This window comes from Equus caballus, chromosome X, assembly GCF_041296265.1.
Source record: "Equus caballus isolate H_3958 breed thoroughbred chromosome X, TB-T2T, whole genome shotgun sequence".
NCBI classification, from domain to species: domain Eukaryota; kingdom Metazoa; phylum Chordata; class Mammalia; order Perissodactyla; family Equidae; genus Equus; species Equus caballus.
In genome coordinates this window covers 142,300,546-142,314,575 of record NC_091715.1, presented here as the reverse complement: position 1 = coordinate 142,314,575, position 14,030 = coordinate 142,300,546, and the positions used below count along the sequence as shown (strand labels likewise).

Here is a 14,030-nt window from a genome sequence, read left to right as displayed (position 1 = left end):
GGCTTCTCAAACACATCCAATGTGTTCCTGCCTCAGAGACTTTGCATCTGCAATTCTTTTTGTCTGGAATATTTCGTCCAAAATCCACATGGCTTGCTCTTTCACTCCTTTCAGGTGTTAACTCCAAGGTCACCTTCTTGTTGAAGCCTTAGCTGGCCACCCTATCTATTACATTAAGCCATTAGGAATTGCCAATATCGCACCATCTTTTAACCTATAAAAATATCAATTGTGTATGGCAAAATCTAATAAAATTTAATCTCCCCCCACAACCTCCCTATCTCTCTTCACTGCTTAATGTTTTCCCTTTGCCCTCCTCACCTTATAACCTACTCTAGAATATTTATTTATCATCTTTCTCCTCCACTAGAATGTAAGTTCCAGGAAGATAAGGATTTTTGTTCACTCTGTATTCTCAGAGCCTAGAACAGAACCTCCCACATAGTAGGTGTTAAATATTTGCTGTATGAATAAGTTTCACTGGGACTGGAATGATGAGATTGACAAGCTAGCTACTTAGTGGTAGAGAAATCCAACCAAACGGCGTGTGAATCAATGATGTGCAGGCCCTTCTCCTGCTCAAAATGGGGTGGACATGAGGAATGAAGTCAGTACAGTCTAATAATCCATCACGTGAGAGCTGAGGTAGTTGGAGCTCCATCAAACAAAATCTCACTAATTAGGACTATCGTATATCTTTGAAAAATTCTCCTCACAACTTTGTACAAGATAATTCTTCACTGAAACAAATTGAAAAGGGAATTAGGCAGGAATATTCTTTTTGGTGCAACTGCTGACAGGGTGGAGTCTCCCCAGGGACCCATTCTAGCCCTGTAGCAGCGTCAGAAGACTGCAAGTAAAGGTAAGAACTACTAGAACCCTTGGAAATACATGTCATTTGTCTTTCCCGTTTCTCTACTCTATCTTAGTAGGAAAGGATGCTATCTTCGGACAAAGTTCTAGGAGTAATCGGTGTGGTCTCCTCCCCTGCTAATTCTGCTCTCCCCTGAAATTTAAGGCAAAACTAAAGGGGAAAAAACCTGTTTTCTCTCAGTAATGTCCCCAGTCAAGTACTTCCCAAAGATTCCTTGAATTTTCTCCTTGGAATCCCATACCAGCCACAGCTCCTGAAACTGGTGTCTGGGCAAGAATGAGCCCAGGAGAAGCTGGGTCCCAATTTCAGTTTTACTACTGAATGAACTGTGTGAATTTAGGAAAATCAGACATCCTCTGTGGCTGCACTTTCTCATCTTTACAATGGCTCTTGAAACTACCTTAGAGATTTGTGAAAAATTAGGTTAATAAACATGAAATCACATCATGAAAGATAAAGTACAGAGTGCATTTGTATTAAGATGACACTATGACAGAATTTTGGGACTTATCTTTACACACAACTGGCCAAACTAAAAGAGCAGATGAGTGCTTCCTTCTGACTACAGCAGCACTAAGACAGGAGAGGGCTACACAGGATTCAAGTTTTTGCCTACCCCTCACTGACTCTCAAGTATTCCTTACTTCTTTCTATCTTCGACAGTCCAAGCAAGCAAGACCTCCCACTCCAGTGCATCTGTAGCTTTAATGGAAAATAACCCAGCCTTTGAGTCCCTCTCCTGAAATGAAAAGTTCTTTAGCCTCAAATCTGAAACATGCAAGGACAGAACATCCTCCACGGAAACAGACCCTTTCTTTGAATTTCTTTCATAAGCATGGACAAAGCTTTCATGCCTCTTAGCAGGATGCTTCCTACCTTTCAAAGAACATGTAGAATTAACAAGGGAAGTTCCAGAAGCATTTTGAGAGCACTAGGTCTCTATGACCTTTGTGCCTAATTACTTTTCTAACCATCCCTTGGACTGTAAAATGGGAGCCGGATTATCAATGACTGCTCAGGATGCCTGCAAACCATAATCTTGAAATGCCTCTAGCTCTTCTCCTTTTTATTTGAAACTATATTGAGGGCAAGTAACAAGTCTATGACAAAAATAAGGCAATACTGGTTTGCACTGGTTTATAACAATACTGCACCATGTCTGAGAGGTCTCATGGATTACTCTTTTGATAGGATCAATCAATCAGTCAGTCTCTGAGCAGATACTCCTTTCTGCCTACTCATGTTAGCCTCTGTGCTAGACAGGGATGCGGCTGACAGGTCCTCCCTTTGAGACCTCAAGACAGTGGACAAGCCAGGTCAACCAACAATCCATCATGTGAGAGCTGAGGCAGCTGTAGCCAGCACAGTGGCCCCATGTTGGAAGTGAGGAGGAGGGATATGGGAGGGGTGGGGTCTGGAATTAAACAGAATTTTCTTTATCAAATCCATCATTTCTTTCCTAAACGTCATTTTTCCATCTTACTGTCTACATGATAAACAATCCATTGCCTAATTTTTGAAGGAACTTTAGTAATATTTTATGAAAATATAGGTATAAAACTATAGTGGATTCATCCATAATGGTGTGATAGTTTCTTATAATATTAAATAGGATATGATTTTAAGCCTTAAGAAAACACCTCCCTTATATTCCATGAAACTCAGTGGCACAGATGTAGTAGTTGGCTCATTTCTGCATCAGAATATTTTTCATTCAATAAACTCTACTTAAAAAATAAAGCGCAGGTTTCCTCACTCTCTGAACTCTATCTGAATATTTTCTATAATGATCTGCTAATTTACACAAAATGCATTACCCAAACCTACTAAATAAATCTCTTTTAGGTTGCATGCAAGACTACGTTTAAATCGTGCACTCCTAAGCAAAAGAATGTGGTTTGCTGTTATTATCTCTCAGTCTGATAGTGTCTTGAGTTCACATTGTTTAAACATGTTATGTTTTATAGATATCCTCTTCCCCATGTTATTCAGTAAAAGGTCTTCCAATAAAGTAGAGAATCTAATGATGGAAATGGGCAAGAAGCCTAAAAAAGCACATGCACTACAAGAAAATTAGGGAGTGATAAAGCATATTAATACATTTGAATGGCTATTAGTCTTAAGCTTGGCCATGCACATATCCCCAACCCCTATGAATCACAAATACAATGCTGAATATTTACATGAAATTTGAGGTTCTTTCAAAAACAAATCTTGCTGGTGCAAGTGAGTGTGGTCATGGCAGGAGCAGACTTGTCCCATTCAACAGACAATACAATTGCAAGAGATGTAGAACACCAAGCAAAGGGAATGCAAACAGCCTGCCACCGTGAGCTCTGGTTTTCATCCCATTGCTCTGTGTGTAGCTTCAGACAACGGTTCACAGCCAAAAACCTCTGAACTCTCCTGCCAGGAAGGGAAGATTCTCCCCCATTCCTTAGATCCAGACACAGATGAACCTCAGACATTTCCTGTTTAACTCATTTCTTCACCAGCTCTTTCTTCCTTCCCTCCTCCTGCCACCAAATAGTAACAGTGACCACAGCCTCCAGCTAACCCCCTCTCACCACCAGAGCTGACACAAACATGCTTTCAATCATAAGAAACCTCTCGAAAAATTATCTTGTTTATTTTACTTTGTTAAGTATTATTGGCATGTAATGCACATCCTTAATGTGTTATTTTGTTATTTATTTACATGTACATGTACACTATGATGTAGAAGGAAAATGTAACCCATTCTCAATACTCTACACTGAGCAGTGTCTAATATTATGGCTTACTACATACAAACATACCTACTAATGATGTGGATTAAGGCTGCCCCAGCTAGAGAAGCCCAAGGTGACCTGGCCTACATGCCAAACTATATGACCCAGTGGACTTTTTTTATGATATGAATTAGGACTGCCCCAGGGAGAGAAGCCCAGGGCATCCTCACCTACATGCCGATCTATATGGCCAGATTCGCATCTAAAGTTATATGACCGCACAATAACCAGACCCCATCTGCACTGAAATCATTTAATGACTTTTTACATCATCTTTTCTTTTTTCCAGTAAAAATAAGTCACGTACCCATGCCTTATAAAATTAGCCCTAACCCTCAACTCGGGGCAGCAGCAGGAGCTCTGACTGCCCGTGGGTCCTGTCCCCACGCACCAGCTCTGCCTGCCCATGGGTCCTGTCCCCATGCCAGCGGGGGCAGCAGCAGCTGCTCTGCCTGCCCATGGGCCCTGTCCCCATGCCAGCGGGGGCAGCAGAAGCGGCGGCAGCAGAAGCTCTGACTGCCCATGGGTCCTGTCCCCATGCTATTCCACACTATTCTCTAAATAAAAGAGCACTACTGCCAGATCTTGAGAGTCTAAGAAATCTTTCTTTCGACTCCTCGGCTCACCGACCCCGCATCACTAATGAGTTTATCAAGTAGTAAATAACTAGATAGTATTACAAATAATTTCTATTTTGCAGAAATCCTTGGTGGATTGTTAAATAGATGTAAAAGGGGGTTTTAGAGATATTTGGCAGATTGGCATTTTCTTGTGGGTTAGGAATGCATTTTTATTTTTCCCACTCAAAATAACGGAACGCTGGCTTCTGTTCACTGAAAATATGCTAACAAACAAATGCTAAAGAACAGATTAGATTCCCAAGAAGAGAGACGCCTGTAAATAGCAGCTCCCACGACGTGTGCTTGTTCTTCTACCATCTAAAAGCATCTCAAGAACAAGAGGTAATCAAGTACTATTTTTAAATGTATTGTCTTAATTTGAAAGTCATTAAATATGCCAGATAAGTGTGCTCTACTTATTGCTTTTTTAACAAAAAGCCAATCACTTGTATTTATATTCAGTTGGAAAAATATTAATTATATTAGTCGGGAAAGGGAATTCAGACTAGTAGATTGCTCTTCTGGATTCAACTGTCTGTTGCTGGGTTTTTTTTCATTTTGATGGAAAAAAATATTTGCAAATGTTAATTCTCGCTTCAGTTTTATTTAATAAAAGTGTGTTATAGGTCTCCATTACTTATGCCGGCATTCGCCTCTCACCTGTGCTCCATAGACAGGTGTTCCTCATCCGAATCTTCTATTGCTGGAATGTCCTCAGCAGCTTCCTTTGCAGTGCAAAGTTCCTGCAGAACAACTGGCATTTTAGATACTTAAAATGTACTTATATAGTAAAAATACCGGACACATTTGTATAGAATGTAGTAAATTTGGAAGCAATCTCATATCCAACGTTGCAACCAATCTGTATATCAATGTGAGAAAGGCACTTGATTTTACAGATGTGAAAACTGAGGATTGTAGAAATAATGATTTGGCCCAAGACACACAGCTAGTAGATCCAGGATCAACGTAGATCCATTTCAAAGTTGTACTCTGAGCGCACTGCTCTTCCCACAGTGCTACACAGCCACACTGTAAAAAACAGCCTCTTCCAAAAGCCCTCTGTCCTCACAAGATTTATTCTCCGAGATGACCACTAATATGGAACAAATATCCTAGAAACCCACGATAAACTGGGACAGATCACAAATAGATATCTTTGTGCCATGAGGGGACTAGGGTAGGAGTGGTGTGCCAAATGAGATTCTTCTCTTTCTCAGAGGAGGAAGTAGATATGGGAGGTGACCCCTGAGATGGGATGTCTGCCTTCTCATGGCAGATGTGAGAGCTCAAATCCCAGAGAGCTGCAGAGAGGGGTAATGAATGGGCAATCAGACCAAGCAACTTCCTTCAATTGCTTTTCTCTCTACCACATTTCTCACCATCTTAAATTTGGAAAAATATATCACCACTCTAAAACTGAACGTAAAAGGGGTCCTTCAAAGCTTCTGAAACGTGGTCAGTTACAGCCTATATTTCAAACTAGAGAAAAAGTAAAGCAGCTCTTTCGCCCTCTCTGGATCCTCTAATAACAATAATGATGATAACGACAATAACGATGATCATCATGATGACTGCGATAGCCCACATTTACTAAGTGCTCGCCATGTAGGAGGTGCTGTCTATGTTACTCTTCACAACAACCTTAAAAGGAGGTAGTATTATCATTATTTATAGAAGAAAAACAGAGGCTAAAAGATGTAAGTGACTTGGATAAGGTCCTGCAGCTAGTAGGGGAAAGATCTGAATCGGGCTGGTAAGGAAAGGATCTGAATTCAGGTGGTCTGGATCCAGAGGCCTCTCTTGTAAAGTGATTGGATATGTTGTATGGCACAATGTCATCACAATATTAACATGGCCCAAATAGAGCTTTTGATTTTGCTCCCCTCAGCCCCAGCCCTGCACTGCCCAAGCCACACTGTCCCAGTCTTGCACAAGTCAGTTAGTGGCACTTCCATTCACTGAACTGCTCAGGCCCAAAAGCTAAGAGTCATCTTTAAATCATTTTTCTCTCTCCTCCCACCCACCTCCAACGCATCAGTAAGGACTTCAGGCTCTATCTCCAAAATATAACCTGAATCCGTGTACTTCTCTCTCCATCACTACAATCCTAGTTCAAGCCCTGTCATCTCACATCGCTCCTCTGGCTTCCATTTTTGTTCCCCTATACTCCATTTCCCACCCAGCAGCCAGCCTGATCTTGTAAAAATAACATCGTGGCCAGCCTGGTGATATAGTGGTTGGGTTCACGGGCTCCACTTTGGCAGCCTGGGGTTTGCGGGTTCGGATCCCAGGCACAGACCTCTGCACTGCTCATTGGGCCATGCTGTGTCAGGCGTCCCATATACAAGGTGGAGGAGGATGGCCACCGAGGTTGGCTCAGGGATAATCTTCCTAAGCAAAAAGAGGAAGATTGGCAACAGATGTTAGCTCAGGGCCAATCTTCCTCACCAAAAAAAAATCTAAAAAATCAAAAGTAAAATAAAAATTACATCAGATCATGTCATCCTCCTGCTTTCCACTGCACTTGGAAGAAAACTCAAACTCATTACCATGGTTCTCAAAGTTCTACATAATCTGGCCCCTGCCTACCTCTCGAACCTCATTTTCTACTACTCCTTACTTCTTTCCCCTTATTCTACTCACTTTGTTCCCTGGAACTCTCCAGGCTAGTTACTGCCTCAGAATGTTTACTGCTGTAGAACCCTCTACCTGGACTGCATTCCTTTCTTTGCTGAGTTCGCGCCTTATCATTACTGGGGGTCTCTGTTCGAAAAACAGGTCATCAGAGATCTTCCCTGACCACTCTGTCTGAACTCTCTACCCTACTAGTCATTAGCACATGATTCAGTTTTATCATCTCCATGACACTTTTCAATACTACTTGTCTACTGTCCATCTCCCCTAATGTTTCCTCAGCACCTAGTACATAGTAGGTGCTTACTAAATATGTTACTTAGTGAATAAATTCATTGAGGCTGAATCTATCAGATGAATTCTAAAGACCACTATTTTTAGAGATGGAATCTGTGAGCACTATATTAGGAGAACACTAAGTGAGCAATGCTGCCGGGGAGCTGCCTCAAAACTCACCTCATGACAGAGGCCTTCCTTTATCCACCTGCCAAAATGGTCACTTCTCTTAATACGTCCCAGCTTCTGTAAACCTCTTTTATATTATATAAAAACCATTCATAAGTGACTGTGCATCTCACTCAGGTGTGTCCAGATCTCCACTCAGATGCTCACCTTCTGAAACACAGGGGCTGATCTTTCCTCATTCACATATCCTAGCACAACCTTCTGCACACATCAGGTGCTTTAGCAATGCGGTCCAGTGGCTGAGGGACCAAAGGGGACGTGATCCTTCAAAGAAGGCCCACATCTCCACAATGGGGGAGGCACACACACAACATACTCGCCTGTAGGGTCTGAGGCCTGAGGATACAAACAGTCCCCACCAGATAAAACCGATCCTTCAAAGGAAGATTCACAGCGTATGACTCATCGTAGGAGCGTCTGGAGAAGAAGCTACTGAAGAGCACCAAAAGCTCTAAGGGAGACAGAGTTACACATGTGACAACCTAATAGGAAGGCACGCTAGTTACACAAGAAGACTGACATCTGCCGCATCGGTGTGCTGTTTGTCAGCCCAACGACAATTTTCAGAATTCTGAGCCATCTATTTTGCCTGTCTTCCGTCTGTTCCAGCCCCCTCCTCACCCTGGTCTCCACCAAAACACGAAAAGGTCATTACCGAGAAATAATTGTTCTGAGTTCAGGGTGATTTTCAGTCTCTTGTTCTTACCCTGTGAACGGACATCTTAGTATTCAAAAGAAATCTAGCTCCCCTCTTTTATATAGACCATATGGGTATTAAATGTGTGTGTGTAATTTGTGTGCATATGTATTCAAGTAAGATTTTTTTAAAGGTATCTGACCTTTAGTTCTAAGACATATGACAAACATCTCAGACAACCATTGTGTGAGTTAATTTTCATTATTTATTTACTCATTAATTCATTTATTGGTTATATTTTTAGACCTCAGTGGCAAGAGACTGAGGTAATTATACCCAGTTTGTGGTGTGTTGAGCACAGATAAAGTCCCCGCTCTTGCTTTTATCTTTTCTCTCTGCTCCTTCCCCAGTCACAGCCAGCCACTGTCATCTACCACATTTAATATATATCCTTTAAAATGTGTAGTCTGCTGTTATGTATATGTGTATATAGTTTACAAAAGTGACATTGTGCTGTAGATCTCGTTCTACTTCTTACGTTTTTCAATCAACAATATGGTTTTAAGATCTAACCATGTTGTAGTATGTGTATCTGGAGTTCATGCTTTAAACTATAACAAAGTTTTCCATATTGTCTATTTCCCAAATTTTACTTGTCCATTTCCCTAATTATGCAGATCTAAGCTGTCTCCCACTCCTTCCTACCACAGACAACACTATGACATGCATAGTACATGTGCCTTTAGACACAGATGTCACTGCAAGTTCACCTCTGGGATGTTTCCACCCAGTGACAGGATTACTGAGTCACAGGATAATCAACAGAACTTAAGTTCACTCTATTTTTCAGGATCCTCTCAATACTGTATTAGTGTTTTCATTTCTCACATCCTCAACAATATTTGGTTATTATTCACACGTCTAATTGTTGCCATTCTGATGGATGTACAGTGCTATCCCATTGGTTTTTAAATTTTTCATTCTTTGCTTACTAGTGAGTTTGAGCATCTTTTCACATATTTGTTGGGCTATTTACCTCTGAGTCAAGACTTAGATGTTTTAATGGCCCCAAATCAGTGTTAATGTTAATTTCTAAGCTTGCAGTCCCTTGAAACCTTAAAAACTGTAAATTTGGACCCCTTATCTACACGACACAGATTTGAGTTTTGATTTCCTTTAAATGACACAAACTTCTTTTGTTGTGTTTTAACGATCATTCCCTTGTTTTTGTAGAAGGCAAGAGTCATCCCTTTCAGCTCAGTCCACTGTGTTACCATATGATCCCATCTTGTAAATGTCACCATGAATTTTTTTTTTTTTAAAGTCTAATTAATGTCTGTAACCGAAACCTGTGGTCATAGGGATAGCAAAGGGTTTGAGAGTACCAACAGCAGGAGTGCAATGCTGTTAGCAATGAAGGGCTGCATAACTCATGAACTTGATCCAGATCAGATTAAAAACTGAATTGCTTACCACTAGAAACGTCTCTTATACTCAGAATGAATTTCACGTATTCATAAGTAGGGTTGCTACCATGTTTAACATTTCCTCTTTTTAAATGACAGCAAAACTCAATATGTTTTCCTACTAAAAGAAGACACATACAAAAGTTTACATTTGTAGTTTGCCATATTCTGCAAGATTGTTTCATATGACTATTGTCTTACTTAGGATAGATTTTACAAAAATATTATTTTCTTTCCATGAACATTAGCACTTACATAGCTATCTATGTTGTATCTGCAGAGTGGGGTATCAGCTAGAACATTATTTATATAACACTAAAGCAATTATATAAAAGCTAAAATAATCAGGGTTCATGATAAAGAACAAGATAACGAGGACAGATTTCTTAACACTAGAATTATAATTTGTGAAATTATATTAAATTAAATTAATATATGATCGGCAGATAAATTGTCTCTAACGAGTTAATTTTTATTACTCCTCTGAGCGATTGTTACCTGTCTCTCAAAATCTAAGAATTTACTATTTGAAAAAAAAATCTGTACCTGAGCATGACAAAGGAAATTCCAGAGCAATCTTTTCATAAACTTCATCTTTCTCTTGATCAGGCAGAAGACTTAATAATGTCTTACCCGTGATCTCATCCTTGAGAAGGGAAGAGAGAACAAATTTTGTTATATGTGCTACTACTGTTCACTTCCTCTATCTCCTTGCCTCCAGTAAGTTTATCATCTGCCACACCTCAGCTATCTTACGGTCATACCTCTTGTACCTTTAAAAGTCTGAATTCACATTACCCCGTTTTATGGCCATCACCTCCTATCTTTCTAGTGCACTCATGCAAGTACCCCACCTCTCCAAAAACTATCCTACCCACTGAAACCTGCAGGCCATTCCTGTCACATTTTCACTGTCCATTATCTCCTTCAAATTGTCACATCCCTCCTTATCCAGCTCAGATTTCACAGTTGATCATTATAATCACTCCCGTGTGCTCTTCCTTTCTGACATATTTGCCTAGTAAAAACCCAACTCTGGTTAATTTCACCTCTTCATCTATCCTGTACTTTCACCTATGCAACTGAATGTATACAGAGCAAAACCCACAACCAAGCTGTGTATTATTTAAAATGGGCACTCAGCTCTGCCTAGAAATCGTTCTACATTTCCCTACACAACTCACTCTCCTACTCTTCAACGTGACTATTTCTTGTCTTTTCCTCCTTCTTCAAACCTCCAACACCCCCTAACCCTCCTCATATTCAGCTGGGGAACTCATTTCTTATTTCAATTAAAAACAAAAGGGGAAGTAAACATCAATATCTCCCTGCCACCAAATCTCCCAACCTAGCCGTAGCCAGAGACCTGCTTTCCTTCCTATTCCAATGAATAAGCTTCTACCTATGTCTAGTGCACTGCTTCTCATTCTCTGTCATCTATTCCAGGACATCATTCCAGAAATTCTCCCCTAATCCCCACATCGGCAAGCTGTCCTTCTCTTCTAGGTCTTTCTCATAGCATGCAAATGTTATATCAGAGATGTTATAATATCTGTCATCTTAAAAACAAAAAAGTACAACATTCCAAAAATCCAAAACCTTCTTTGACACTACATCCTCTCCTCCAGCTTGAACTACTTCTCTGGTCCACTTTAGAACAAAAATCCTTGAAAGGAACTTTACTTGCTGTCTCCCACTTCTTCACCTATCACTCTCCCTTGAAACCACGCTAATCAGATTTTTATCCTAACCGCTCCACTTTTGTCAAAGTCGCCAGTGACCTCCACATTGCCAAATCCAATAGTCAATTCTCAACGTTTATCTTACCTAACATCTCAGCATTTGATACAACTGACCCCTCCTTCTTCCTTGAAATACTTTGTTTACTTAGCTTCCATGTCACCATATACATATGGATATCCTTCTGCTTCAAAAGCTACTCCTTCACAGTTTTATTTGCTGGATTTTTCTCCTCTTCCTGACTACTTGGCTTGGCGTTCCCAGGGCCTAGTCATTGAACCTCTTCTCTTACTTTACTGTCTCCCTGGGTAATCTCTTCTAGTTATATCCCATTAAATATCATCTATCTGTTAATGACTCTCAACTTCTCATCTCTAGTCCAGACTTCTCCCTGAACTTTTCTAGATAACTCAACTTGGATATCTAATAGGATTTCAATTTTAAGATATCCAAAACAGTGCACCTATCTTTCCTTCACAAAACATGCTCTTCCTTCGGTCTTTCTCATTTCAACAAACAGCCCCACCATTTACCCACATGCTTGCCCTCGACTTGCCTTGCCTCGACTCTCAAACCCCAAATCCAGTCTATCAGCTAACTCTGCGGTTCTACCTTCAAAATACATACATAATTGGTCTACTTCTCACCACTTGGTGTAAACCATCATCTCTAGCTTAGATTATTGCAATAGTCTTAACTGGTCTCCCTGAATCTATTTTTGCCACATCCCTGTTCTCACTCCATTCTCCACAGAGCAGCTACCGTGATCCATGTGAAACATAAGTCAGATCAAGTCATTCCTCTGCTCAACATTTTCCACTGGCCACCCAAGTCATTCAGAGTAAAAGCCAAGGAAATTAACAATGGCATTTACAGCTCTATGTTCTGGTTCCTTACTGCCTATTGACTTTAGCTCCCTCCCATTCTCCCTTGTGCTCACTGCACTGCAGGTACACTGAACTTCTTGCTCAAATGCAAATACATCTAACAAATAGTCATCTTGGGGCCCCTAAACTTGCTTTTCAATGTGAAACACTCTTTCCTAGATATTTGTAATGACTTTCTCCCTTATTTCATTTAAGTCTCTACTGAGAAGTATTTTAAATAGCACCAATTCTCTGACATTCTCTTCCTGCTTTTTTTTCATACCACTTATCATACCTGACACTATAATCACATGTATATGTTTATCTGTTTATTATCTGGCTCCCTCAGTAAAATGTAAATTGCATTAGACCAGAGACCTTGGCTGTTTTATTCACTGCTACATCCTCAACACCTAGAACACAGCTTAGTACAAATGAGCACTTACTGAATATTAGTTGACTGAAGGGATAATGCTATACCATTTAGCTGAAATATGGTGACACATGGATAAATTGAATATTAGACATTAAGTAGAGTTTTTAAAGTGATAGGAAAAAAGCAATAAACAAAGTAGTCTTAGCTGAATAATGGCTTCGGGTAACGAACCACAAAGTCAAATTATTTTTAACTGATTAATATTAATAATCTTAGTCAAAATTCAGAAATACATTATTATGACTCATTTGTAGAAGCCAGTCTATGAGTTGGCCAGTGCTCAGATTAGCAGATAGATCCTGTCTCAATCAAGAAAAAGCTTGGCTCAATTCAGGACAGAAATATTACCTTAATTCACCAAACAAAATGTTATGAAATTAACAGGCAATGAATTTTGACAATGAAAGTTGCACAGTAAGAAACTGACTTCCCAAAAGAAATATAGATATTTTTCATTAAACTTAACTTTTTCAATAAAAATGCTTCATTGGTTTAGTTATAAAATAAACTTTAGGTACCAAACCAACTTATCTCTGCTCAGTAGAGACCACGCATTCATTCACTCATCTAACACATGATTGACAACTGCTCTGCACCAGACATTGTCCTATATATATTCACGTGAACTAGCTCTTAATACCTTGCAAGAGGAAGTATTACCCTTATTTCATTCAAGAAGAAATTAAAGCTTGTCCAGTTGTTAAGAGGTCACAAGTTCAGAGACGAGATTCACACCTAGCTCCATCCAACTCCATGTGCACTGTTCCTTCCACTACACCATAGCTGCCTCAATTCCAATTTGTACCAGGAGCAGCCAATTTGCTACTGGGCCAGTTTCCGCATTTTGGGCATTCTACATGAAGTAGTTCATTTATATTCTTTTTACTGTCAGTGTTAATGTTAATTTCTAAGCTTGCAGTTCCTTGAAACCTTAAAAACTGTAAATTTAGACCCCTTATCTACACGACACAGATTTGAGTTTTGATTTCCTTTAAATGACACAAACTTCTTTTGTTGTGTTTTAACGATCATTCCCTTGTTTTTGTAGAAGGCAAGAGTCATCCCTTTCAGCTCAGTCCACTGTGTTACCATATGATCCCATCTTGTAAATGTCACCATGAATTTTTTTTTTTAAAGTCTAATTAATGTCTGTAACCGAAACCTGTGGTCATAGGGATAGCAAAGGGTTTGAGAGTACCAACAGCAGGAGTGCAATGCTGTTAGCAATGAAGGGCTGCATAACTCATGAACTTGATCCAGATCAGATTAAAAACTGAATTGCTTACCACTAGAAACGTCTCTTATACTCGAAAAGCACATTCTTCTTTGGAGATTGCCTTCAGGGGCAGTTTACAAACCACATACACACACACACACACACACACACACGTACACGTACACACAGACACACACAAAGTGTTTCATTACCTCATATCAGTTTCTTTTTATAGATTTAAAACTGAAACCAATGGAGAGGACAATCAAACAGGTGCACATTTTCACAACATTGAGAACGTC

General features: G+C 39.9%; 1 protein-coding gene across 12 annotated transcripts in view; it reads right to left on the bottom strand.

The window, feature by feature from the left end:
• Window positions 1-14,030, bottom strand: part of PASD1 (PAS domain containing repressor 1) — a 97,768-nt gene that overhangs the window by 41,449 nt on the left and 42,289 nt on the right. For 9 of the 12 annotated variants that reach the window (XM_023633730.2, XM_023633732.2, XM_023633731.2 and 6 more), the window contains 4 exons: window positions 10,017-10,116; window positions 9,478-9,591; window positions 7,688-7,818; window positions 4,926-5,008 (listed from right to left, as the gene is read on the bottom strand). In XM_023633730.2, the coding sequence (XP_023489498.1) occupies window positions 4,926-5,008; window positions 7,688-7,818; window positions 9,478-9,591; window positions 10,017-10,116 (428 nt within the window). The remainder of the gene's footprint in view (window positions 1-4,925; window positions 5,009-7,687; window positions 7,819-9,477; window positions 9,592-10,016; window positions 10,117-14,030) is intronic. The other 3 variants (XM_070257381.1, XM_070257385.1, XM_070257387.1) reach the window with 1 other exon arrangement.